The sequence below is a fragment of the Mustela nivalis genome (assembly GCF_964662115.1).
Source record: "Mustela nivalis genome assembly, chromosome: 8".
NCBI lineage: Eukaryota > Metazoa > Chordata > Mammalia > Carnivora > Mustelidae > Mustela > Mustela nivalis.
The window spans coordinates 129,885,667-129,913,146 of NC_139027.1; the positions used below are offsets into that span (position 1 = coordinate 129,885,667).

Genomic DNA, 27,480 nt, shown 5'->3' on the forward strand with positions numbered 1-27,480 from the left:
ATATTTCAATTCTTGTATAGTCATATCAACATTTTATATGATTTAAACTCTCTTAAATGTGTTGAGGTTTGTTTTGTAGCCTAAACCATGATGGATCTTGGTGAATGTTTTATGTGCAGTTGAAAAGAAAGTTTACTGTTGTGGGTAAAGTGTTCTAAAAGTGTCGGTTGGAACAAGTCAGTTGATAGTGTTCAGGCTTCCTATTATGCTCCTTTCTTTGTCCTGCCTACTTGTTTTATTGATTACTGAGAGAGCAGTATTGAATTCTCTAACTGAAATATAGATTTTTCTCTTTCTATTTTAGGTCTATTGGTTTTTACTTCATCTACTTTTGAAACTCTGTTATTAGATGTAGTCACATTTATAATAGTGGAATCTTCTTGGTGAATTGAATCTTTTATTGTTATGAATATCCCTCTTCATCATTGGTAATAGTCTTTTTGAAGTTTACATTTGTCTGGTATTAATACTGCCACTCCAATTTACTTTGATTACTGTTTGTATGGTATATCTCATTCCACTCATTTACTTTTTTTAAAAAATTAATTTATTTGACAGACAGAGATCACTAGTAAGCAGAGAGGCAGGCAAAGAGAGAAAGGGGGAAGCAGGCTTCCCGCTGAGCGGAGAGCCCGATGTGGGACTCGATCCCAGGACCCTGAGATCATGACCTGAGCGGAAGGCAGAGGCTTTAGCCCACTGAGCCACCCAGGAACCCCTCCATTCACTTACTTTTAACCCATATATTTCTATATAGTTGATTGGGTTTCTTGTAGACAGTACATTATTGCCTTTTGCTTTACTTCCCACTCTACTAGTCTGTCTTTCAACTGGTTGTCTTTCATTGACAGTTGGATTTAAAACATATATCCTGCTATTTGTTTTATAGTTAACATCTTTTTTTCCCCTCACTTTTTCTCTTTTTCTTCCTTACTTTGGAATAATTACATTTTCTCAGGGAAAAACATCCATCTGTTGGGTACCAAAAATAGAGAATAAGACTTATTGCATTTGATCGAAACAGTTGATTACTCATAGCACACCAAGCAACATGAACAGTAGCACAGTTGTGTGTTCATTGGTTCCTTTGGCCCCAAGTCCGACAACTGATATGGTGGTCCCAGATGCACAAGACAGACACAGTGGGTTTATACTCTGGCTGAGGAGCCAGACCCAGAACTTTTATAGCAAGCAGTAAGCAAGCCTGCCTTGATTTGAGAAAGACATGATCTGATCTCTCAAGCTCTATAAAACAATCAGCTTCCTAGGCAAGGGCCCATGTGAAAGAGAAGTCAGATCCTTGTGATCTTGACATAGTCAGTAAGACACATTGAACACAAAAAGGCTCAGGGAGGGGTGCCTGGGTGGCTCAGTGGGTTAAAGCCTCTGCCTTCGGCTCAGGTCATGATCCCAGGGTCCTGGGATGGAGCCCCGCATTGGGCTCCCTGCTCAGCAAGGAGCCTGCTTCCCCCTCTCTCTCTGCCTGCCTCTTTGCCTACTAGTGATCTCTGTCTGTCAAATAAATAAACAAAATCTTAAAAAAAAAAGAAAGGCTCAGGGAGAATGCCTCGCCATATTTTTATTATCCCACTTTGTCTCCATATTGGCCTGTTATTTATACTTCTTTAAAAAAAATTTTAGTGGTTGCCCTTGCATTTACTATATATCTTCAATTAATCAAAGTCAATATTCAAATAATGTTATTACCACTTTTTACATAGCAGAGGACCCTTCAACAGTCTATTTCCAGTTCCTTATCCCATCATTTTTATTGTTATTGTTATACATTTTACTTTAGTGTATGCTATCTATCCACAACCTATTGCTACTTGTTAAAATTAAAGTGTGGTGATATACAATTTTACATTAGTTTCAGATGTACAACATAGTCATTCAACAATTATATACATTACAAAGTGCTCACCACAATAAATGTACTTACCATCTGTCACCACACAAAGTTATTGACTATATTCCCAGTGCTACACTTTCCATCCCCGTGACTTCTCACACAAAAGAGTAGTGTGTGGCCACTTTAGATAGTCAGTTGTCTTTAGATAGTCGGTTGTCTTTAGATAGTCAGTTGTCTTACAACGTGATTAAAAACAGAAAACTGTCTCTTCTGTTTACCTTTATTCTGTTCATTTCCAGAGATCTTTACTTCTTTATGTAGATCTTTCTGGAGGCAGAAAAAATGTGATACCAGAGCAAAACCTGGATCTACATAAGGAAATGAACTTTCCTTACCCTTCTGCATGGAGGCCCCATCTTCCTCCCACCTCACAAGTGGGCCAGTGCCTGCGTCCCATTTCTTCTTGGAGGCTCCTGTCCTTCTTTGGAATTCAGGTTAATTGGTTGCTCTGCAGCCTCAGCTCTCTGATGGGTTTGACGAAAGTTGTAATTTTATAGACTACCTAACAATTTTTTTAAATTGTGATTAGTGTGGCAATGATGCACTTCCCAGCTTTCTGCATCCTGGATGGAAGCCAGAGTCTCAGCCATCTACTTTTCCATGGCTCCCTCCACTTCCTTTGCCATCTGCTCTGGAGGCTGCTACCTGGGTCTTTCTCTTGCCTGATGCCCTTCCAGCTTAGCCCCCTGAATTATCTCTAGCTTCGATGCTTTTCTCTTTCCACCCCTTCATGTGGCAACTATCAGACAAAGAGAAGGGATGGAGGTTCCAAATCTGTCACCATCTTGAAGACAGGTCAAAATAATCCTTGGAGTTCTGTTCCTAGGGATAAGCCCGGAACGGGGAGAGGAAGTGGCTTTGGGAGCTGAGCTCTCACCCACAATACTACTGAGCTGGCCTCATTCCTCTGTGCTAGGAAGTGGGACCAAGAATCTACTTCATCCATTAATGAGGAATAAGAATCCAACTGACTAAAACATTTCTTGGGAGATGAAAACTGCAACAGGACAGAAGGGGAACAGACTGGGAGCAGTGGTTACAAGCACAGCCTCTGGAAGCAGCCTATGTGGATTTGAATTCCATCACTTATTTGCTGTATGGCTTGGACAAGTCCCTTCACCTCTCCGTCTGTCAGTTTCTGGATCTGTCAAATGGAGATCATAATAGTATTTACCTCACAAAACTGTTAAGACAATTAAAAGTTAATATATACAAAGCACTTATAATAGCAACAGATATTCAACAAACTCTGTAGACGTACTATTAGGGTGTACTTCCTATAATTTCAGAAATTCACGGAAGAAAACACTTTCCTCCCTTTCTCAGAACCCATTACAATCGAAACACCTAATGTTTATTGAGCATCTCCAAAGTACCCACATCCTGTACTAAGCATTTTATATGAATTATCTCATAAGTGGTGGGGATTAATTATTCCTACCTAATAAGTAAGGAAATCAAGGAACAGAGAAATTAAGTGTTTACACAGCTGGCTAGATGCAGAGCTAGGTTTGCAACCCTGGAGGGTCAGACTACCACGCCTGTGCTCTTGACCACTTGCCTCCCACAAACTAAACTTTTTGCTTGTAACTTTTTGCTTTTTGCTTGCTGTATTTCTCTCACAGGGTTGTTCTGAGATCCCACTAACAATAGAAGAAGCAGTGCTTTGGCTATTTGTACAGGGCTGGTCCTCTGACAGGGAAGCCCGCATGTGTCATGGCTCCATCCCTTTGCACATTCCCATCCCCCCCCCCCTTTCTCTGCTTGTTGAACTCATTTCTTGAAGACTCGGCTCAGATATCAGCACTTAGATTTCTATTCTAACAATGGAGGGATTTAAGCGGGGTGGGAGGGGGCGTTTTGAACGCAGACTTGGTTTTGAAATGGTGACTGACTGCTGTGTGTTGCGGGGAGGAGAGGGGAGGGGAGAGGGATGGAATGTAGCAGGGCCAGAGCGAGTACGGGAAACCCAGATCGAAGGCTACCGGAGGAACCAAGGGAGAGAGGGTAGTGGAGTCGGCGAGGAATGGTGGATTGAAAAGTTATTTAGGGCAGAGAATCGACAAGGAATGGAGGAGTATTTAGCACAGGACAGGGAGGTGCTAAGGAGGAATTCTGGCTTGCTCGCGGATGCTTGTTGAGTGAATGAACGAATGACCCCATGGAAGAGGTATTCCCGACAGAAACCCCCGACCCCGTCCTGTTCCCGCGGCTTCTGGAGTTGTGAGCACAAGTGGATGGGTGGGAGGGAGGAGGAGAAGAATGGGCACAGAATCTCAGTACAGTAGCTGCCAGATTAGACACTTATGGCCCAGGTTTGAGCAGGAGGCGCGGAGAGGCGGGTTAGAGTTTCCTCTGTCGGCCCGCAGTCAGCACCTCGCCCCTCCACCCCCGCCACCCTGGACGCGCTGCGCCCCTGTTCGCGCCCTGGAGGACTTGGCTCCACGCCGGCGTCTCGGGGTGCGGCGCGGCGGCCCACCCCTGCAGCCCTGACCCGCCCCGTCCGGGCGCCCACCCCGCCCAGCGCGCTGGAAGGCTGGGCGGCGGTTCGGTGCGGTCCCGGAGCCAGAATCCGGGACTGCCGGGTGAGTCCCAGGGTCAGGCGGGCCCTCCACCGCGGCGCACCTGCCCTGATGGGCGGCACCGGGTCAGTGCCCTCCCCGCTCCAGCGGGTCCCCTTCCCCGCCGCGCCTTCTCGCCCAAGGTGCGGGTGCGGGTGCTTTGTCGCGGGGCTGCCCGGGAGTCGCGAGCAGCAAGTGCGCGTGGGTCGAGAACCAGCGCGTATCCCCGCGGCGGGGCTGCGCGGCTGAGCGCGGTGCAGCAAGTGGATCTGAGCGTGCGGAGCCGAGCGCCCCGGCGGCGGGCGGAGTGCGGACGCGCGCGGCCAGCTGCGGGGCAACGATGCGCGCCGGGAACTTTTCGCCCGGCCTGGAAGTGCGAGCGGCCGCGCCCGAGGGGGCTCCCCGAGGCCGCCGGGAGGGAGGCGAGCGCGGGTGCCCGCCGCCGCCCCTCCCCCACTTCCGCCGCCCGCCGCTTCCTCGTTCCCGGCTCCCAGGGCCCGGCCGTCCCGCGGGAGCCCCGGCGGCGCAGCCCCACCCCGGTCGGCGCGGCTCGCTCCCACGCCCCCGCCGCCGTCTGGCCGGAGCCGAGCGACCGAAGCAGCGGGGGCGCGGGGCGCTGCAGGTAGGGGCTCGGCGGCGGGTGCGCAGAGGCGGCGGGCGGACCAGGGCCGGGGGCCGGCCGCACTAGCCGAACGCCCGGGAGCCCTCGGCTGCCTCCTCCCCCGGCCGCGGGGGCGCCCCGGCCCTTTTTAGGGAATTTTCTCGCTCCCGTGGACTCCAGGGCGGGTGGGGCGGAGACTGGCAGGGCGCTCTGCATTTGTGGGGCTCACCCGGCTCCCTAGACCTCGTCTCCCTTCTTCCAGCGCCTTTCGTCGCGTAAACAACTCCCTTCCTCTCCCCGGCCCTAGCTCTGCTACCTCCTGGGGACAGCCCCTCAGGTCTCGGGAGATGGATGGGGTTAGGGGGAGGGGGAGAGGGGGCGTCCTGGCACCTCCGGCCCGTGGGTGCCCCCACCCTCGTCCTCTTCCTCCCCCGCCGGGCCGCTAGAGCAGACGGCCCCAGGGGCCCCGGGTATTTTTAGCGCTGTGACCTGGGCGGCAGCTCGGAGAGCCTTTCTCAGGAATCGGCGTCAGCGCCTCCCTCCCCCGCGCTGTCAGCCGGCGGCCACCCGGTCTCAGCACACTGCCTTTGGCCCTGACTGGCCCAGTTGGGTTTGAATCCCTCGCCGTCCGCAGCAGCGCCTTGTGGCGCGGGCCGGGGTCTCCGACACGGAGTCCCGGGAATCGAGGGAGGCAGGCTAAAGAGGATGACGAGTTGGTCCTCAAGCCAGATGCTCCCTTGCCTCCGGTGATGGGCTCAGAGCGCGCCGCCGGAAGGAGATGGAGTGAATGCAAGTGGATGTATAGGGCCTGGGCTGGCCCAGAGCTCTGGTGTTCTGGAAAGCTCTCCGCAAGAGAGACCCCCGGGGTCCCCAGGGGGCCTGGTCTAAATTGGACCCAGGACCCGCCCTTCCAATTGCTACTCACTGACTAATGGGGATAGAAGCCTGAGATGTGGCAGAGGAGAGAGGTGCTCAAATAAAGGGCTGGGGAGTAGGGAGAAGAAAGAGATGGGGGTGGGGGGCCGGCTCGGAAGAGCACAGTGTCCGGGCTTTACATTTTACAGAGCACCTGCGCCAGCAACTGCTGGGTTGTGTTTGAGGCAGGTAGGACTATTAAGTCATTTTCGGATGGGAAGACTGAGGCTGGAAAGATGATTTCCTTAGGGGCAGAGCTGAGTCTGGAAGTCAGGTCTGTGACTTCAGAGCAGGGTTTGGAGGGGATGGTGGTGATGGGGTGTGGGCGGGAGAGGGGCTGCTTTAGTCTTTGGGTTTGGAAGGCTGGGCATGAACCAGAGTTGCAACACTTGAGCACCCTGAGATCCCCATCTGACTGTCTTCCATGGCCTTCTGAGGGGAGGCTGGGTGTGTTGGAAGTGCCTCCCTCTTTGAGGCTGGACCAATCCCTCCAACTCCTCTCACAAGGCCATGATAGTGAGACTTGGCTGTTGGCCCCGTTCCCTGAATACAGAGGAGCTTCTTCTGCTGTGCCTGGAACCAGCATCCCCTTTGTGGGGCCAGGCTCAGCCCTGCCTCTCTCTGAGACTCGAAGTTTGTAGTAACAGAATTTCTTTCAAGGGAGGGAAGGAGGTGGCCAAGTGCGGTGGCGTCCAGGCTGCCACGCCGGGATGCTGGCTGCAGAGGGGTTCCCGGAGCCCAGGCTCCCCTTGTGTTCCCGCTCAACTTCGTAGCTGAATGTGCTCTCCCACCTTCCAGGAGCTGACATGGACCCAAATCCTCGGGCAGCCCTGGAGCGCCAGCAGCTCCGCCTTCGGGAGCGGCAGAAATTCTTTGAGGAAATTTTACAGCCGGAGACAGAGTTTGTCTTCCCCCTGTCCCACCTGCATCTCGAGTCACAGAGACGTAAGCTCTGAGTCCTGGGGAGAGGGACTGGGGTGGGGTGGGGGGATAGGTCTCATAGGTCCTGAATCCTGGGAACCTCCTCCCTTTGTTTTTTCGGCCCTCGAGACTCCTGTCTCTGGACCTGACATATATCTTTGACCATTGGAGGGGTTCTGGCCTGCCTCCTCCTGACTTGTCTGCTTCTTGATCTGCAGCCCCCATAGGTAGTATCTCCTCCATGGAAGTGAACGTGGATGCCCTGGAGCAGGTAGAACTTATTGACCTTGGAGACCAGGATGGAGCAGATGTGTTCTTGCCTTGTGAGGACCCTCCACCAGCCTCCCAGACATCTGGTATGGCCCTTGGCTTTGATGACTTGGGCTCCAATTAGCCAGAACCGGGTGGCAGGCTCTGGAGTGAGGCTGCAAGGCAGGGCTGGGGAAGTGTACTCGTAGGGGCTGGGAATGTGTGTTTCTTTTTTTTTTTTTTTTTTTTTTTAAGATTTTATTTATTTATTTGATAGACAGAGATCACAAGTAGGCAGAGAGGCAGGGAGAGAGAGAAGAAGGTAAGCAGGCTCCCTGCAGAACAGAGAGCTGGATGTGGGGCTCGATCCCAGGACCCTGGGACCATGACCTGAGCCGAAGGCAGAGGCTTTAACCCACTGAGCCACCCAGGTGCCCCGAAATGTATGTTTCTACCAGTGAAACAGCTGTTTGTTCTGATTTTAGGGAAGTTGATCCTGAAGGGAACTGGGTGACAGATTTCCAATATAAAATTTCTGGGAATGCCCCAGCCCCATTTAGGCTTTGTTAATTTTGCATTTGTGAAATTAATATGATTAATTCATGTAATTAAAATAATATAAAATATAAATTTTTATATTAGCTAACTTAAGCCATCTTAGTCATCTTTTTTGAGTATTTACTGAGCACTTTTTTTTTTTAGGTTGCTAATACAGTGGTCCATTAGCTCAACCCTTACAATGTTGTATTAGGGCAGGTGGTATTACCCCGATTTCATAAAGGAGGAGCTTCTTCTGCTGTGCCTGGAACCAGCATCCCCTTTGTGGGGCCAGGCTCAGACGTAGTCATACAGCCAGAAAGTGGAAAAGCTGGGTTCAGACCATGGCTGTGTCAGTCCGAAGCCCATCTGTTGAGCCAGTAAGATAGATATTCTCTTATTTAAACTGCTGCTCTTTATAGATGGCCTATTTCATGCCAGATATTCTATACTCATTCTTTGATTTTGTCCTCAAAACTCTTCTGGAATATAGGTGCCTATCACATTCTTAGAGAAGATTCAGTCTTTGAGGGGGAGAATGACTTGCTCATAGCCCCTGGGTAGCAAGTAGGTGACATAGGTAGAGCTTGAACTCGGATTGATCGACCTGACTCTAGGGCCTAGACATGGTGTAGTGAAGTAGAAGGAACTGGGAATCCAGAGACCTGGCTCTTTGTGGACTGGCTCAGTGGCTGGTCACTCCCCTGCCCTTCTCTGGGCTTCAGCCTCTCCTGGCCAGACCATCTCCGAGAGTGCCCTGAAGCCCCGTCTGTGGCCCTGACCAACTCTTCTTTCTGGGCAGGGCTGGATGAGCACCCAGAGGAGTTGAGCCTTCCAATGCCGACGCCAGACAGGACTGCATCCCGCACGTCCTCGTCATCTTCTGACGACTCCACCCACCTGCACAGCCCAAATCCCAGTGACGGCGGGGCGGACACGCCCTTGGCACAGTCTGATGAGGAAGAGGATGGGGCTGATGGAGGGGCAGAGCCTGGAGCTTGCAGCTAGCGGTGGGCTCCATCTACAGACTGACCGAGCCGGCTCTTCTCCACAGGAGACCGTAGGCCCAGCCAGAGCCCTTCAGAGAAGACCAGACTCTTTACTTGCAGTAGGCACCAGGGGGAGGCAAGGACAGTGGGATAACGCACCTCTCTGGGAATTAACCGTCCTGCTTTACTGCTAACCTTTCCTGCTACAACCCTCCCACCAGTTTTTGGCTTCCCCCTGAGGTAGGGCTTACAGGCGAGGAGATGGGACATGAGGCAGGACAAGATGTACTGCTTTCCCTAGCACCCCTCCCTCCCCCACACTATCCTGCCATCTTCTGATAGTGTCTCCTAAACCAGTGTCTCTAAGTGGCCGTGAGCTCCTTAGCATGCCCTGAGTAGTGGTACTCCAGCTGTCCTGCTCCCCCACATCCTGTTTGGGAAAAGGGCACAGTATAAATAATAAAAAAGAATCCACCAACCGCTCCCCTTCATGTGTCACGTTGCAAAGAACTCAGACCTACTCTGTCTAACCAACACCATCCCTCCAGCTCTTCAGGAAATAGTTCTTGAATACATGTGCCAGCATTTGGAAAATAGTTTTTTTTTTTTTAAGATTTTATTCATTTATTCAACAGAGAGAGAGATCACAAGTAGGCAGAGGCAGGCAGAGAGGAGGGGGAGGCAGGCTCCCTGCTGAACAGAGAGCCTGACGTGGGGCTTGATCCCAGGACCCTGGGGTCATGACCTGAGCTGAAGGCAGAGGCTTTAACCCACAGAGCCACCCAGGCGCCCCTGGAAAACAGTTCTGAACAAGACAGTCTGCACCTCTGCCTTCAGGACCTGACTCTCTCTCTGGCGGAGAAAACCAAGTAAACGCCACGGTTCACGGGGTAATCAGTAGCATGATGAAGAACAACTCTGGTATCAGAAGATAGCTCATCTGGCCCCCGAAGAGCTGATTTTTAAGCTGAGATCCAGAGGTTGAGTAGGAGTTTGCCAAGTGGGGGCTGTAATCCTAGCAGAAAGAGCAGCCTGGGTAGACGGTAAATGGAGAGAAATAGCTCTGAGGAACTGAGAGACGTTCAGCAGGGCTGCCCTGTTGCAACTGGGGACAAGAGGTAGGTGAGAGAGGGGACACTGACCGAGGTTACTCGTGAAATACTTGGAAGCCTATATCAAGTTTCAATTTGGCTGCTAGTAAAAGGTTTAAGAGGCTTAATTTATTTCCTCACATTAAAGAAGTCCAGGGGCGCCTGCGTGGCTCAGTGGGTTAAAGCCTCTGCCTTCAGCTCAGGTCATGATCCCAGGGTCCTGGGATCGAGCCCCACATCGGACTCTGCTCAGCGGGGAGCCTGCTTCCTCCTCTCTCCCTCTCTCTCTCTGCCTGCCTCTCTACCTACTTGTGATCTCTGTCTGTCAAATAAGTAAATAAAATCTTAAAAAAAATAAAGAAGTCCAAAGTGCAGGGCTGTGTGGCTGCTCCAAGGTCCTTTTTGGCTCTTTTTGCTCAGCCGTCCCAGCCACAGGGCTCGAATTCCCTTTGACGGCGGCTCCCGTCTGAGGTAGCTCTTGAAGCTTTGCCCATCGTGTCCTTGAAACCGGGAGAAAGTGGGAGAGAAACTGGGGATGGGCAAAGCACAACCTGCTGTCGATTTCTGCTTCAGGACGCGTCCTTGGAAGTTCTAACCAGTGGCGTCCACTTTCATCCCACTGACCAGAGCTTGCTAACGGGAACAACGTCTCACAGATGTTTTATAGACACAGGGACACAACATTACCTGGAAGAAAGAAAATTCTGGCCTTTGGAAAGACAATAAGCTTTTTGAGTCAGTGCATCTGATTTCTGACTACATTTCAAACCTCTCAGAAGCACCGTGGCTACTGGAGAGGTCGGGATGGGCCTTTAGTAGAGCATGCTGCTGTCTTGATAAAAATCAGGGTTATGTTTCTAAGGAACAAGAGGACAATAGTCTTTGGATAGGTAACTGGCACTTGACATGTTAGAGGCCACGTTAATGAATCTGAACTTTATGGGAACTAATGAAGGACTACAGGTGGTTGCATTTGCTTGTTAAAAAGGTAATTCTGGCCACGGTGTAGGGAATACGCTGAAAGCGGACAGGCTCAGGATAGACACCTAACACAGGACTCCCGTGCGAGAGATAAATGGTAATGATCAGCTTGACTGGGTTGAGGCAGGCTATAAAAAATAAATGACATTCATTCTATAAATATTTATTAAATTAAATGTCAGTGTTAAACATCTGTAAGACACAGAGTGAGGAATGTAGAGTGGAAAAAAGAAAGTGCCACTTTTATGGGAGTCGAGTCTAGTGGGGGTCCAAGTGCAAAACTGCAACTCTGACCAGTGCGAGGAAGGAATTAATAACCTATTAAGAGGAGTCATGGGGCATTTCCCTTGAGAAAATAGCATCTGAGCTGAGCCCTGAAGGATAAGGAGTCAAGGAAGGGGAGTGAGGGAGGCAGGGGGGAGTGGGGGAGGCTCCTCATGGAGTGCTGCCTGGAGAGCACCAGCCTGGATGCCTGGGAACCAGGAGTGGGTGGCAGCCAGCTACATAGCGGGTAACGGACTAGCACAGAGGTGGACAGGTTGTAGAAAGGTGGAAGGAATGGAGAGAGAGATTTAGGGGACAGGTTCCAAAAGATTTGACAGGTAGGTGAGAGGAAGAGGTCAGGGTGCCACCATTGTTTCTCCCTTGTGCAACAGGATGATGTGGAGAGTTGTTCTCCCACATGGGGAGTGCAGGGCAGAGCCAGGTCTTGGAAGAAGGTCGCACGTTTGGTTTTGGCCATGGTGAGCTTGAGGTGCTTCCGAGACCTGCAGGAAGACACGTTGGGCAGGCACTCGGAGTGTTGGATTTAGAGAGGATTAGGCTGAGAAAATAGAGGGGAGCAACCAGTGTGTAGGTGGTAAGTGAGAGAGAGTGTGCGTGCCCAGGGAGGGAGGGGGAGTGGAAGGAGAAAGGAGGGTTCTAGGACCCAGCCTGGATGGGCGTCTAGTCATTTCTCACATCAGAAGAAAGAAACCATTCCACCTCCCTTTGTACATCAAACACAACCCATGGGATCAGTGGCCTTCAGCCTAAATCCCAAAGTTCTTTGTGCCACCCAGGCTGAGTGAGTGACAGGGCCTGCAGTCTTCCCGTAGTCCCAGCCTGCTTCCACCCCTGTAGGAGGCCATGGTAAGTGACAGCTCTGAAGTGCTTTTCCTAGCGCTGGTGAGAAACTTGTGGGAGTTTTGTGCTCCTTTTGTCTAAAAGCCTCTGTGTCCAAGTTGAGATCATCTACTAAACTGGGCCGGGGCTTAGTCTCTTGTGAAATTTTGCAGTTTTTCTGGGTTGCTTTTGATTTTGCTGCACATAAAAGACATGGCCCTGCCCTTATTCCTTCTCCCTGCCTTTGGAGTAGCAAAGCGCAACCACCTGTCTGACTGTGGCTGAGCCTTCTCTGGGCTGCAGCCTGTGAAGTCCGCATCTCTGCTCTACCGGGCTTCTCAGCTCCCAGGATCACCCTATTCCCCTCCAAGGCAAATGACGGGAAGCTAGACTAGCTTGGTTGCTGTCAATATGTCGACAAATCTCTTAGTACTCCAGGCACATGATGCTAAGATCTGTGAGGTTTGGGGCAGGGTGCCTGCCTGGGGACAGGGATCTCCAGTTGTCTGGAGAAGCAAAATTGTATGTGAACCTCTGGGGAGCTTCCAGGTCAGCTGGAAGACCTGGAAAAGTCTAGGGTCAGCGGAGACCCCAGGACCACTTCCTGCTTGGACAATGATCTCTTCTTCTGCCAAACCACAGGGGCTTGGCCAGCCTTCAGAGCCAGCAGCTCCAGCTGACTGTTTCTTGAGGCCACGCAGTGCCCCTGGAGAGGAGAGGATGATCTGGAGCCAGCTCCGAGGCAAGCAGCCCAGCTTTCAGTCTCCAAGCCACAGTGTGGCTATTGTGGGCTTGTCACAGACTCTGGGGAGGAGGGAAGAAGACAGACTCATCCCTTAGAATCCTATCTGTGGAGGAAATAGGAGGGACCACAGCTTGGGAGAAGATTCCCTGGAAGGTGCACACTGTAGTCCCTAAAGAATGCACAGAACCTGACATTGGGAACAGCATGGCAGTGTGGGGACAGTATGAACTGTGCTGTGACTTGTTCATCCACACATTCTTGAGCACCTGGTCTGTGCTGGCCTCCTTGCTTAGGCAACAGGAATACGAAGGTGACCAGGAGCTCTCCCAGGAGTGGATGTGGCCACAGATAACAGAAAGAGAACACGGACTATAGCAGAAGTGCACAGAAAACTGCAAAACAGTACAAAGTCTGGAGGTGGCTGGGTCTTCAGTGATGGGGACAGGCAATTTCAAAAGAAGACAAAGCATAAAAATATAAAATAATCATAATGATGGCAGCTCCTCTTTTTTTTTAAATTATTATTATTATTTTTTGAGATCGATAGAATAAACTCTAGTCCTGGCTCATGACGGACTGTGATCTTAGGCAACATCTGAGTTTCTATAGCTGTTTTCCCATCTGCAAAATGGAGATCAAAATGGAGAACACCTCCAAGAACTGTTTGAGTCAGTGATGGTCAATATTATTAAGTACTTACTACATTCTAGGTCCTACATATACATAATTTCTAGTCCTCACAACAACGCTGAAAGGAGGTTCATCCATTTTACAAAAGAAAAGCAATCCTCAGATTGCTCATGCTCCTGTGGATTAGAAGCTGGTCTGGGGGGTTTTCTGACATCTGAACTCATGGCCTTTATTCCATGTTGAGTGGGAGAAGAACACTAGTTGGAAGTAGAATGAGGGCATAATGACAGAAAGACATTTTTTGACACTTCTTTGGTTGGTTGGGGTATATCTCAGCAGACCTGTCCAAAACCAAATCTGACTCTTTGTAGAAGTATGGTTGTGAGTTTTACCAAGAGACAATGAGCAAAATACTTCATGAATGTGTTCCTCGTAGGGCAGCTGGAAAACCCAAAGAAGGAATTTAACATCGGAACTCCACCAACTCAGTATCAAGACAAACAAGCTAATATAAATCGTGGGGGATACAAAAAGATTTCAACTCTTCACAAGAGAAAATATATGTATGGCCAATAAGCATATGAAAAGATGCTCAACATCATTAGGTACCAGGGAAATGCAAAATAAAACCACAGTAAGATACCACTACATATACCATAGGGCTCAACCAAAACTCTGATATATGGTGGGTGCAAGTATAAAATGATACATTTTGGGGAAAAGATCTGGCAGTTACTTAAAAAGTTAAACATTATCTATGACCTTTAACCACTCCTAACTATTTACCCAATGGACAATAAGGTATACAGCAACCGACTTCAAAATAAAGACTTGAAAGAATTCAGGTGTTGATCATCAGGAGAATGAATAAACTAAGGTATATTCTTACAATGTGAAAACCACATAGCAATAAAGAGAAACTGCTGATACAAGCGAGAACACGGATGTTCTCAGAAACATTATTCCTGTGAAAGAGCTCTTACACAAGAAAATACACGTTCTATATGATGGTTTCACTCACATGAAACTCTAGAACAGATTATTATTTTTTTTTTTTAAAGATTTTATTTGACAGAGATCACAAGCAGGCAGAGAGGCAGGCAGAGAGCGAGGGGGTAAGCAGGCTCCCTGCTAAGCAGAGAGCCCAATGCGGGCCGGATCCCAGGACCCCGGGAGCATGACCCAAGCCGAAGGCAGAGGCTTTAACCCACTGAGCCACACAGGCGCCCCTAGAACAGATTATTTTGTGGAGAAAAATCGATAGTGATCGCCTCTGGAAGGTAGGAGGGACCAGGGGTCGGCTGGCAATGGGCATTAACCAACTTTCTGGGATTTTAGGAATGTTCTAGATCTTGATAGGAGTTTGGTTTACACAGGTGTATGCTTTTGTCAGACTCCGTGAATGTGCACTTTAGAGTTGCGCATTTCGTCGTGTGTAAATTTTACACCAAAATGTAAACAAACATTAAGCTTTCTTTAGTGACATGCATGTCGAAATATTTAGGGGAGAAATGTAATTATGTCTGCAATTTGACATGTATCAGCACATAAGAGGAACTGAGGGACTTACAAACCAAAATGTGATAAAGCCAGTATAGTAAAATGTTCATGGAGGAGTCTATGTGACGGGGAAATAAATAGGTGTTCATTATAACGGGGGCTCATTCTTCCAACTTTGCTGATGTTTGGCATATTTCATGATAAAGGGGCCAGTTATTTGGGGGTTTTACAGGAAAGCTCTGCACCCCATTTAGGACTGGGCAAATGGACACGCCTAGAAGCTGAGGAAGCCGCATACACCAGCCCTGCCATGTGACCCTCGCGAAAGACTTTCAGTCTGTTTCCTCAACTCTATCACACAGGCAGAGCGGCAGCGGCAGCGCTCTGTATTATTAAGCACATTCTGATGGACACGAATAGCCCAAAGTGGGGTGGGGGGCGGTCCTCAACCCAGCCCCCAGTAGTGCCAGACGTCCACCACCCTTCGTGCCCCCTCAAACCCACCCGCCCTGAACGACCCAGGCCCGCCACCTCTCTGGTAACCTCGCCCCGGTTTCCGGGATAGCACCGGAAGTCGTTTCTCTTACGTTCTTCCTATTGGAGGCCGGCCTTCGTGGGGGCGGGCACCGCTGAGAGGCGGAAGCAGCCGCAGGCATGGCGGCGGCCTTGCCGCTCGCCGTGCTCGGGCTGCTGCTCCTGGGGCCGGGGGGCAGGGGCCATGCAGAGCCCCCACGCGACACCCTGCGGGAGGAGCTTGTTATCACCCCGCTGCCGTCTGGGGACGTAGCCGCCACATTCCAGTTCCGCACACGGTGGGATTCCGATTTGCAGCGGGAAGAAGGTGAGAGGATGAGACTGGAGAAAGACAGCTGTGGCACCTGCTGGGAGGGAGCGCGGAGGCAGGATCCCGGGGGCGGAGCCTGGTCCCTGGGCGGGGGGAGTTCTGGCCCCTGAGCGTGGGGCTGGATAAACTAGCCCTTTGGGGAACATGGGATAGTTACTGAAGAACCCCATGGTACTGGTGGTGAAACTAAGGCCCGGAGAGGGGCACTGACTCCTCCAGACTTCTAGACCAGGTGCTCTTCCTCAAGTCTGGGCTGCCACTCGCATCCTTTAGTTAGAGCCCTTTGTCGACAACTCGGATGATGATGTTTTTCGCTGTTGCCGTCTAGCCTGGGAGCTAGGCACAGAGCTAAGTTCTGTAAGAGGTTGTGAGTAAGAAGTTGGAGATGTAGACAGATAAGGGCACTTGGTCAAGATCACATCGCTAGTGAGTGGCAGTTTGGTCCTGCATTCAGATCTCCCTGGCCTCAGAGCTCAGGGCCTGTTGCTGCTTTGGGGTGGCTGAGACCCCGCCCTCGAGGGTCATCACTCACCTACTCCCCTTTTCCAGTGTCTCATTATAGGCTGTTTCCCAAAGCCCTGGGGCAGTTGATCTCCAAGTATTCTCTTCGAGAGCTGCACTTGTCATTCACACAAGGCTTCTGGAGGACTCGGTACTGGGGGCCACCTTTCCTGCAGGCCCCATCAGGTGCAGAACTCTGGGTCTGGTTCCAGGACACCGTCACTGAGTGAGTGCCCACCCTGAGTCCTGTTGCAGGCAATGGAGGGAATGTGGCTGCGGCCGGTGTTGTCATCCTGCCACTGCTCTTGGGGGACAGCAATTCCAGCAGGCAGCAATTCCTTGGGGGGGTAAAGGCGGCATCGGAAATAAGAAACGATACTACCACATTACTGAGTGGCATTCTTTACTTTGGTGTTTTTCACTTCCCTGACACTTCCAGACCTCAGGTAGCACATGGATGTATCTACAGAGACAGGTGATAGATAATTTGAAGCTTACTTGGATGTAAGGCAGTAGAAGTCTGTGGCAAACTGGATCACCTTTTAAAAGACATTCACATAATGATGATGATGATGATGAAGATAATGGTACCATGAGGGCCAAACAAAACATCTGTGGGCTAGAATTGACCTATAGGATTCCAGATCTCGACACTGGAGGACTAACTTTTGTTTGGGAGAGGGACAGGTTTAGGTACCACGTTGTACCACAATTTGCTCTTAATCCCACTATGAGAAATCTGTAGGACAAACACGATTTTAAAAGGGGGACATAATAGGGAGTGGTGGGGACTGTGGCAGGCTAGAGAGCTTAAGACGACAGCTGTTACTCACCCCCAGTGGATTGTGGCCATCTGGGAATAGAGGCCTACTGTCATCAGGTAATCTCATTTTCAAGAGATGCCAGAAATCTGGATTTTAGGGTGAAACTTGGCAAACTTAAATATCAGTCAGTAATTTCAAAATGTAAGAAAAGCGGCATGGGTCAGTGTTGTCCTCACCATGTGAAACATAATTACAGCTTGTATAGAGCTTTCAAGCCTCAACTCTGCAGTCTTTACATGAGGCTTAACTATTGGAGCAATTGAAAAGTTCTGAACAGAGGGTTATCAGAAAACCCCAGGACAATGCTAAGATGATATAAAATGAGGTGCAAGCTGTGACTTCTAGATTTGCTGAGTCTTTCTTTTTTGCTTGAATTCTAACTCCTTTGTCCCCCTCCCCACCAACATCCCCCTCTGCCTGGCTATCACTGTCTCCCCTCAGCTCATAATTTCCTATAACATGGTGCTGTTGTTTAGAATTTTGATTTTATACTTTCTGTACTTAATATGGAGAGCAAATCTTTTGTGATATTTTTCTTTCTAATTTAATTTGATATTTTTGTAGGGTACTAGAATGGTTGTTTTCCCTTGTTCAGTGAGCCTTTATGGATGTAGGACTTCCCGCTCTGAGGGTAGAGGCAGGACTTACTTTCATGGCCAGGGTGTGTGCACCAGAAAGTCTGTCTTTTTTGCCTAGCTGGGCACACTTCAGAGTGGATCAGTGGGCTGATCTAAGCCTCTGAAGATGTGGGCACTTTACGCGGTGTTGTAGGATATACATAAGTGACCCAGACTTGTTCCCCATCCCCAGGTTGCTCATAGCCTAGTTGAGGAGAAGAGATGCTTAGAACAAGAGGCTGCCGCTCCCTCGACATGTCCCAGGAGGGACCTCAGGAGAGGCTCAGATAGTCAGATGACAGCACAGGAGGAGGCTGTGGGTGTGGAAGGCTGGAAAGTCTTTCTAGAGGAGGGACCCTCTTTGACTGTGAGTGAAGAGGGGTGAGTATTGCATTGCCAGGCAGGAGGAAGAGTCACCTGAGCAGAGACTTATGGGGATGCCGGGATGTCCAGAAGAGAGTAAGGAGGAAGTGGTGGGTAGGGCGAGACCCAGGAGGCAGCTGAGCAGGGCAGGGGGGGCACGGCAGCTGCATCAGCTAGCCAGTCTGTTAAGTGCAGGCTCGGAGGGAGGGAGCCCAGTGCCAGTGAGTGGGTTTGTGTCTCCATCCAGTGTGGATAAATCTTGGAAGGAGCTCAGTAATGTCCTCTCGGGGATCTTCTGCGCCTCTCTGAACTTCATCGATTCTACCAACACGGTCACTCCCACTGCCTCCTTCAAACCTCTGGGGCTGGCCAATGGTGAGATGGCCCCGTGGCCCTTTCCTTCTCCCTCTTGCCCGAACGTTTGCCTCCTTTTATCTTCAGCTTCCTCCTCCTTCAGCTGGGCCGGATCCTAAATCCCCTGGGTGTGCAGACCCCGGAGGAAGGCTTCCTGAGACCATGCTGTCTCTAACTTGCCTTCTCCCAAGGAGGGGAGGGGTGGAGGGGTCCCACCCCCAACCAGCACCATTAGGGTGGTGGTACTGGAGAGCTGCATGGCGAGCAGGAGGAGGTTCTCTCCCACTGTCTTAGGAGTGTGGCTCCTGAATTATTGGGCCACAGGGCCCGCCCCAGACAGACTTGTGTCTCCCTCAGGCACTGACCATTCCTTCCTGCGCTACGCTGTGCTGCCGCGGGAGGTCGTCTGCACGGAGAACCTCACCCCCTGGAAGAAGCTCTTGCCCTGTAGCTCCAAGGTGAGGCCAGAGCGCTCTGAGCACCCGCCGCTTCCCTGCCTGACCTCCAGGCCCCTGCGCAGGTGTTCCACGGTGAGGGGCCCTGACTCTTCCTCTCTTCCTGCTTCCTCCAGGCAGGCCTGTCTGTGCTGCTGAAGGCTGACCGCTTGTTCCACACCAGCTACCACTCCCAAGCGGTGCACATCCGTCCTGTGTGCAGAGTAAGTCATGGGGAGCGGGGGCAGGTGCCCTCAGGCGGCTCTGAGGGAACATGCCGTTGAAGCATGTAGCCTGGTGTGTTTTGCGGGCCACACCAGTAGCGTTAGCTGGGATCCCAATTATTTGGGGCATTGGGACACACCATGGAAATGGAGTGGCTGCCTGGCAGGCGTTCAGTAAATCCGTGTCATGGGGCATCATGGTGGAGGACAAAGCTGTGCATGCCGCGGCCAGCCCAGTCACTACGCAGGCATGACCTCGAGCACCTCGTTTCATTTCCCTGAGCCTGATTTCGACATTTGTCAAGTGAGAATAACAGGAGTGCCAGTGCCTGTGGGTGGCGGTGGCGGTTTCTCCGGCTGGTGCATGTCCCGCTGCTGGCACAGGGCCGCATGCTCAGCAGTGAATGGCAGCAAGTGGATGGGTGGGAGGGCGCATGACAGACCAGGGGCAAGCCCAGTAGGAGTCCCCGCAGCGGTGTGTTGTGGGAGGGGATGGGTGCGTCCCAACTGCTGCTGTCTGGCCTCTGTGGTAGAACGCGCGCTGTACCAGCATCTCCTGGGAGCTGAGGCAGACCCTTTCCGTGGTGTACGATGCCTTCGTCACAGGACAGGGGAAGAAAGGTAGGCTGCCTCGGCAACTCGCTGGCTACCCACCGTCACGGGTCCCACCCTGTGTCCCGCCCTGTGTCTGCCGACCAGGCCTAGTCTTCAGCCCTGCTCAACCCTCCTCTCCGCTCCTCAGACTGGTCCCTCTTCCGGATGTTCTCCCGAACCCTCACAGAGCCCTGTCCCCTGGCGTCAGAGAGCCGTGTCTATGTAGACATCACCGGCCACAACCAGGTACCCGCACCTCCAGTCGCAGTTGTCCCCCTCCACCCGAGGCCAGTCTGAGCCTCTGCTCACTTCGCAGCCCTGCCCTGTGCCCCCAGGACAATGAGACGTTGGAGGTGAACCCGCCCCCAACCACCACATACCAGGACGTCACCCTTGGGACCCGAAAGACCTACGCTGTCTACGACTTGCTTGACACAGCCGTGATCAACAACTCCCGTAACCTCAACCTCCAACTCAAGTGGCGGAGCCCTCCCGAGCATGGTGGGCGCTCATGGGCCGGCAGGGCCCTGGGCTAAGGGCTTTCTGTCTCAGGGGAGACTCCTAGCTTGGGATGCGAGGCGTGTGGTTCGACCTAGGTCCTGAGTCGATGTCTTGATTCTAACTCCACATCTTCTAAGCTCTATGACCTTGGGCAGGTTCCTAACCTCACTGCCTCATCTAGAAAATGGGGACATAATTACCCAGCAGATTGGATGAGATTATTAATGCAAAACACAGAGTTTATTCACACATTCATTTAATTATTAGCAAATATTTTTTTGAAGACTGAGGATACCCTGCATTCAGGAGACGTAATGTCTGTCGACTGAGGCAGGTCTGAAACAATTATCGCATTCAGTGTTCCTGAAGCCAAGTGCAGACTATCATGAGGGCACCTGGTTTGGGTTGGAGGGACACAGGGCTCGGCACGTATGGGTACTTAGTACAAAAGAGTGGTTCTGTCATGCTGTCGGAGGTGGGGGGTGGGAGACAGGAATGATTCCGGGATGCACACTTCTGGTGGCCACATTCTTCCCCATGGCCTCCCGTCACCTCCTTGGCTGTGAGACTCTGGATGTGACCAGGGAAGCGGGGTTGAGGAGTGACCCTTTCCTTTAGAAGCTCTTAACCGTGGACTCGTCTTCACAGAGGCCCCTCCGGCGCCATTCCTGCACGCCCAGCGATACGTGAGTGGCTATGGGCTGCAGAGTGGGGAGCTGAACACGCTTCTGTACAACACTCACCCGTACCGGGCCTTCCCCGTGCTGCTGCTGGACACCGTGCCCTGGTACCTGCGGCTCTACGTGCACACTCTCACCATCACCTCCAAGGGCAAGGAGAACAAACCGAGTGAGCGCCAAGGCCCGCAGCTGCCGCCCCTCCCCTGCCCCGTCTTGTTCTCCCTCCAGATCTCCCAGACCCCCCTTTCTCAGGGCAGTGATTCCTCACGTACCTCAAAAAACCACATAGGCAGAATTTGGAAGAGTTTGAAATGTGGGGAGGGTAGCCCTACGGTGCCAGACCTGGAAGTAATTTGTAAAGCAGAGATAATTAAAACACACAGGACTGGGAGTTTTTTTTTTTTTTTCTTTTAAATATTTTATTTATTCATTTGACAGAGAGAGATCACAAGTAGGCAGAGCAACAGACAGAGAGGGGGAAGCAGGCTCCCTGCTGAGCAGAGAGCCTGATGCGGGTCGATCCCAGGACCCTGAGATCATGACCTGAGCCGAAGGCAGAGGCTTAACCCACTGAGCCACCCAGGCGCCCCAGGACTGGGGGTTCTTAAGAGGACTTCGTGAGAGCAGTGATTTCCCGACTTTTTTATTTCTTTGCCCCTTCTTCCTTGGTGCCCCGGGCACGTCCTTTTGTGCCGATTGGTAGGCTTGCAGTGGAGAATGGGTTAGCTGTGCAAGGAAAACGGTATCGGAAACCAAAAAGATAAAACTGGAGTAGATGGATTTTGCCTCTTCGGGAGGGGTAAAGAGGTGTTGTTTTAAAAATTTATTTTTATTTGCCACGCTTTTTCTGGAGAGGAGTTAGTATTTACTGCGTGCTTTCTGTCAGGTGGCAGGCATAGCGCCAAAGCCATTGTGGTTTGGAGTGGAGGGAGACCTAACCCAGAGGACTTGTCAGGAAGAGGTTCTGGCACATTCCAAACACCCAGACTCACTGTTCATGACTACCCCGTCGTTGCCTGCACTTTCCAACCTGGGCTGTTCTCCTTACCTTCAGCACCGCTGTTTGCGTCCCCTTCAGAATCTTCTCGAACATTTACGCCCGTATTTTGTAGGCTTTTCTGGTTTGTTTTTTAACCTTAGGCTCTGGAAAGTGTCAAGCACACACCCACGTGGGGGAGCGTGACACATGCCCACGCGGCCGGCTTTCGTCTCTCGCTCCCCCGCTCCGTGTGTCATCTCTGCCCTTGATTTGTTTTCTCGGTTTTGTTACTTTTCTGCTGGAGTTTCTTTTGATCCTAGACGTCAGATCCACCTTTCAGTGCTTCGGTCTACGTCTCTAACAGGGAGAGGGCCTCCCCAAAACACCGCCCGTCCTTATCATGCCCACTCGCCGCAGTGAACAGTAACGCTTGATAGTTTATTTGAGTTAGAACTAAACAGGGTCCTCGTATTGCATTTGCTTATCTTGTTAATAGACTTCATTTTCTCCCATCCAAGTACTAACCAGGCCCGACCCTGTAGACTTCATTTTCTTAGGGCGGTTTTAGGTTTAGAGAAAACCGAACAGAAAGCACAGAGTTCTGTGTCCTCTCCCTCTCCTGCCACTCAGGTTCCCCAAGAACAACATCTTGCACTGGGCTGTTTGCTTTTAAGTCTCATGATCTATAGTAGTTCCCGCTCTCTCTCTCTCTCTCTCTCTCTTTTTGAATCTATTTGTGAAGAAACTTGGTCATTTGTTGTATGGAATGGAATGTTCTACACCCTGAATCTCTCCTTGGGCCTGTGGTTAACAGGCCCTTCTCTCCCCTGCATTTCTGGGGTGTTGGTGCTTAGATACAGAAACTTGATGAGATTCAGGTTCCACATTTTGGCCAGGAAACTTCCTGGTGGTTCTGTGAACTTCCCATTGCGCCACATAAGGCGCCTGATGCTGGGCGCCCCAGTTTCTGTGATGAAAGGATTAATGGGTTGAACGTGCCCTTGGGACAGCTGCCCTTTCCCGAGACCCTGCTTCCCTTCCCTGAACCTGCCTGGCTCCTGTGACCCAGAGCCTCGGGCCTCAAGGGGTAGGGACGAGGGTGCGGGTAGTGTGATGGCCGCAGAAAGGGGTGGGTGACCCTTGTCTGTCCCCAGGTTACGTCCACTACCAGCCTGCGCAGGACCGGCTACAGCCACACCTCCTGGAGATGCTGATCCAGCTGCCGGCCAACTCGGCCACCAAGGTCTCCATTCAGTTTGAGCGGGCGCTGCTCAAGTGGACCGAGTACACCCCGGACCCCAACCACGGTTTCTATGTCAGGTGGGCTCCCCTCATAGTCTGCCCCCAGCCTCCCGGCCGCCCGCCATGCCACTCGCCCCGACGAGGGAGCCATACACACCCATGCCCCTCTGCCTCTCCACAGCCCGTCTGTCCTCAGTGCCCTTGTGCCCAGCATGGTGGCAGCCAAGCCCGTGGACTGGGAGGAAAGCCCCCTCTTCAGGTCCCTGTAAGTGTGACCTCTGCCGCCGGTTTCGGGGTGGGCAGCCACGTGGGTGACCAGGTCAAGGCGGGGTGTCGCCCCTTCCAAAGCAATGTGCTGAGTTAACTCAATCCCAGTAAAAATCCTAGTCGTCTATAATATTTGTCCAGACTCTGGGAAATGATTCTGAAGCCGTTCTAGAAGAAGAAAGAGGCAAGAAGAGCTGTACTTAGAGCCTGCACGTACTCACTGTTTCTCGTCACGAATATTTCACTGAGCGCTAATTGAATTCCAGGTTCTTCAGAGAGTACTGGGTGTACAACAGGACACAGGACAGCTTTGCCCCTCTCCTGCTCGTGTAAAGAGGCTGGAGGGGAGATTTTGGTCTGGGGTAATGGGGTCAGGGGTGCTGGGAAGTAATCTAGGACCTTATTCAGGAGGGCTTCTCTGAGGAGACAGCCTCGAGGTGGAGACCAGAGGCTAAGGAAGAAGCGGCCAGCAAAGGCAGGGCCCGTCCCTCCCTTCATTCAGCACAAGGCGGCTCGCCTTTGATCAGGTTCCCGTGTTACCTCTTGTTTCTGTGTCGACCGGAGATGTCTTCTTTCAAAAAGGCTTAGAGGCTGACAAGGCTTTGCATACCCTTCCCACCGGGAAGGGGCCCGGTGTAGCTTGGAGAGGCGACGGGGTGTGCTGGCGAGGGGAGCATCCTAGGCCTGCCTCCCTAACCTCTCCTTCCTGACTCCCAGGTACCCGGTCTCGGACAGCTCTAGCTACTTTGTGCGCCTGTACACGGAGCCGCTGCTGGTGAACCTGCCCACGCCGGACTTCAGCATGCCCTACAATGTCATCTGCCTCACGTGCACCGTGGTGGCCGTGTGCTATGGCTCCTTCTACAATCTCCTCACCAGAACCTTCCACATTGAGGAGCCCAGCACGGGCGGCCTGGCCAAGCGGCTGGCCAACCTCATCCGGCGTGCCCGTGGTGTCCCCCCACTCTGAGATTTGCCCCCTGCACAGCGGGGCTGCTCTTGCTCCCCAAGGGCTCTTTCTGCCACTTGCTCTCTCCAGAGTTGGCGTGTAAACCAAACTGGCCCTGGCTGAGGCCGGGGCATAGCTGTGCTGTCTAGTTCAGTAGCCCTGAGCCACGTGTGGCATTTGAATTTAAAGTAATTTAAAAATTCATTTCCTCTGCTATTCCAGCCATATTTCAAGTGCACAGTAACCAAAGTGGTTCGTGGCTGCTCTCTTGGACAGTGTGGACAAACGTTTCCATCACAGCAGAAAGCTCTAGGACAGGATTGACCCAGATATGCTGTGGAGAACTTGTATCACTGTGGTAGCTGGGACTTACCGGTTGTGGAATAAAAGCGGCTTCCTTGGTTCTTTGCCTCCTGTCCTTGAGGCCCAGGAAGAGGGAGCTAGGGCTTGTTTCCTGGGTACCTGCATAAGACTTCCTACATTGCCCCCCAAAACCCCAACAGATAAATCTCCTCTTCCTACTGCTAAAAATTCTTCTTCTCTCTTGCTTCCTCCTCACTGGGATTCCCAGAGCTCCCTGGGTTTGGCTGGGAGTATTTATAGAAGTGTATCCATGACCATGACCATGACCGTGAACCATCCTCCTGCCTCTCAGGAGCTCTGGGAACCAGTGCCCTATCACCAGGGGTAGAGCTGGGGAGGGGGAAGAGCTTCATGTGTTGGTTTTCTGTGTTGTGCCCTGGAATTCCCTGAGATGCTTGTGAAAATAATGCAGATTTCCGGGGTCTAGAGCCTGTGAATTCAGTTGGTCTGAGTGTAGCCCAGACTTGGAATTTCCGTCAGGCTTTTCATGAGCTTGTGTTCTGGGTGGTTCCTTAGACCTCCCACAGGCATTGAAGCCAGGTCCACTGGATCAAGGCCTGCCCCTGCCCACCTCCCGTTTTGGTTATAAAACCCTGGATTCCTGTGGTAGGTCCTTAGGTAGATGCCCCTCCCCGCCCCCATCTTCTGTCTCTGCCTCTGGCACACTTGGCATTAAGTGTAGTAAGTATTTGCCACCTGCCCGTCCCTTTCCCAGCTCTCCCATTGTAAGAGTTCGGCTTAGAATGCCCGTTCCCCCAGCCAGAGACTGTCCTCTACTGCCTGGTTCACTCTTTTTATTTTTTTTTTTTTTAAGATTTTATTTATTTATTTGACAGAGAGAGATTACAAGTAGGCAGAGAGGCAGGCAGAGAGAGAGAGAAGGAAGCAGGCTCCCGGCCGAGCAGAGAGCCCGATGCGGGACTCGATCCCAGGACCCTGAGATCATGACCTGAGCCGAAGGCAGCGGCTTAACCCACTGAGCCACCCAGGCGCCCTGCCTGGTTCACTCTTAAAACCACTCTTAAAAACCAGAGAGTTAGTTCCTCCAGGAAGTCTTCCCTGATACACCAAGCTGCTGTAGGTGCCCCTTCCCTCTGTTCCCAGAGCTCCCTGGACTTAACCTTTACAGGTTCCTTTTACCCTCGTTGTTCTTGTTCTTTAACTTCCATTGAACTCTAAGCTCCCTGGAGGCACAGGGGCTGTCTTCCATCTGGACCGGATCCAGCTCAGGACATTATGTATGTATGACTGGGTATAGGCTATTCTGGCCTGGGATCTGGGGTTCAAGGGTAGGAATGGGAAGGGCAAGGAGCACCCAGAAACCCCACGAGTACGAGGGCAGAGTCTTGAGCACGATAGTACTGGCAACGTCCTCACAGCCAGCATAGATGGGATTGGTAGGTCGCCTCTGAGGGTTTTCCAAGAGCTCCCAGGACATACGAGGGATGTGTGTGTAGGAAGGAGGTGATGAGCTCATCTAGCCCACAGGCAAAGGCAACTTGGTCAAGATGCTTTTCTCTTGAGTTTCTTCCAGGCACGAATAGGCAGGGTGTAAATAAGGAGCATGCAGTGGGCGGGTGGATAGCTGAGGCTCCCGCACGGAGCAAGATGCCTGCCACGTCCGGAGAGCATGGAGTTGTGGCCTGGCTGTGCCTTCTACCCCCAGCTGGGCGGGCACTGGGACCACCTCCGCTGCCACGACATATGTCATATACATCATACGTAATCTGTGCACTGGCAACACCATGTCTCGTGCCCCTCCCTGAATTCCAGATTCATTTTTCCCACTGCCTGCCTGCCGGCTGCACTGGGACATCTAACGGACATCTAGCTTTAGTATCTCCCAAGCCAAGCATCCGCACGCTCTCCCCTACTCTCCCCAACACACACGGGTGGTCGGCCATCCCGGTCACCCAGGCCAAAAACCCTAGAGCCATTCTTGATGCTTCGCTCACCTGTCAGGCTTGCTCTTTTGACAGCTCTGCTCTATCTTCAAAGTAAATCCAGAAGCCGGCTCCTCTCCCACCAACCCCCTCCTGTGCCGTCTGTGGATGAGGGCTTCCTGGCCACACCTGTTTAAGCCGCTGTGCCCCCTACGAGCTCCTCCTTTGCCCTTCTCTGTGCCTCGATGTCTCTGACTGCCATCAACGTGCCACGGGTCTCACCTTGTTTACTCATCATTAAGCTCCATAAGGACGAGGATTTTTGTCTTTTTGTGGCTTCAGTGTCTGTTAACAGAGCCTGGTATGTGGTCTGCATTCCAGTAATTGCCGAGGGAACGAGTGCATGAATGCACCAGTATCACGCAGTACTTTCACTGCTAAGCAAGCCAGGTCACCCAAACATCGGGGTTCTGAGCCCTGAACTTCTTGCTGTGCCCGCACCAGGACCATCTTCCCTAGTCCATGCACTCAGGGCCTGGGCATTTCCAGGGGGAGGGCCAGAGGTGCTGAAGGCCAGGCCAGTCAGGGACCCCCGGGCATGGTGAGGTCTGCTTTCCCCTCACAAGAACTGCCGTGGGCATAGCACTGGGGGTAGAAAAGGGAACTTCTGTCCTCTGACGGCTCGCTCGGGGAAAGCAGTGAGCGACTGAGTAGAGGAAGGAGATTTGCACAAGCGGAACTGCCCAGAAGAACTAGTCTCCTTTCCAGTTTTCCTTCAACACCAGGGACAGTTCCTTGTGACCAACTCTCCCTGTTACTGTCACTCAGTCACTGCACATGTATCAGGAGACCTGGGACACGGCAGGGCCGGTTTTCTCGGAAGACGGCTTGGGGGTCAGGCAGGCTTTGGCAACAGCTGCCCGGGGAGCTTTACTGCCGGCCTGCCTGGTGCCTTCAGAGGGCTCAGGGAGGAGCAGTGGGGCACCCAGATCTCAACCCCCTTCCCCATCCTGTGACCAGGATCTGGAGAGGTGGCAGGAAGGCCTCAGCCTTGTGGACCCACAGTGGGACAGGCATGTTTTTTACACACTGAGAGCTGGGTTGAGAGACGGAGTCCCCCGTCCT

The 27,480-nt window shown here is 51.9% G+C and overlaps 3 protein-coding genes and 1 long non-coding RNA gene across 4 annotated transcripts in view; 3 read left to right on the plus strand and 1 right to left on the minus strand.

Moving 5' to 3' along the window:
* SYS1 (SYS1 golgi trafficking protein) overlaps positions 1 to 6,934 on the plus strand; it is a 39,713-nt gene extending 32,779 nt beyond the window's left edge. The window contains exon 4 of the mRNA XM_082744718.1: positions 6,788 to 6,934. Coding sequence (XP_082600844.1) covers positions 6,788 to 6,794 — 7 coding nt within the window. The 3' untranslated portion in view covers positions 6,795 to 6,934. The remainder of the gene's footprint in view (positions 1 to 6,787) is intronic.
* Positions 4,628 to 9,164, plus strand: DBNDD2 (dysbindin domain containing 2). The gene is given in 5 exon segments (XM_082744714.1): positions 4,628 to 5,012; positions 5,015 to 5,095; positions 6,788 to 6,934; positions 7,129 to 7,266; positions 8,499 to 9,164. Coding segments are annotated over 5 exon segments (771 nt in total). The 5' UTR covers positions 4,628 to 4,813; the 3' UTR covers positions 8,705 to 9,164.
* Positions 9,165 to 15,335: 6,171 nt separating this feature from the next.
* PIGT (phosphatidylinositol glycan anchor biosynthesis class T) lies at positions 15,336 to 24,513 on the plus strand. Its single transcript, XM_082744713.1, has 12 exons — positions 15,336 to 15,577; positions 16,130 to 16,307; positions 18,133 to 18,260; positions 18,597 to 18,697; positions 18,811 to 18,897; positions 19,431 to 19,518; positions 19,640 to 19,737; positions 19,827 to 19,992; positions 20,641 to 20,841; positions 22,806 to 22,971; positions 23,075 to 23,158; positions 23,878 to 24,513. Exons 1-12 carry the CDS (start codon positions 15,391 to 15,393, stop codon positions 24,128 to 24,130), a joined length of 1,737 nt encoding a protein of 578 aa, XP_082600839.1. The 5' UTR covers positions 15,336 to 15,390; the 3' UTR covers positions 24,131 to 24,513.
* On the minus strand, positions 24,151 to 25,559 carry LOC309871569. The gene is made up of 2 exons (XR_014315351.1): positions 25,471 to 25,559; positions 24,151 to 25,252 (listed from the first exon to the last, which is right to left on the minus strand). It is a non-coding gene; the product is annotated as an uncharacterized lncRNA (long non-coding RNA).
* Between the last annotated feature and the right edge of the window lie 1,921 nt (positions 25,560 to 27,480).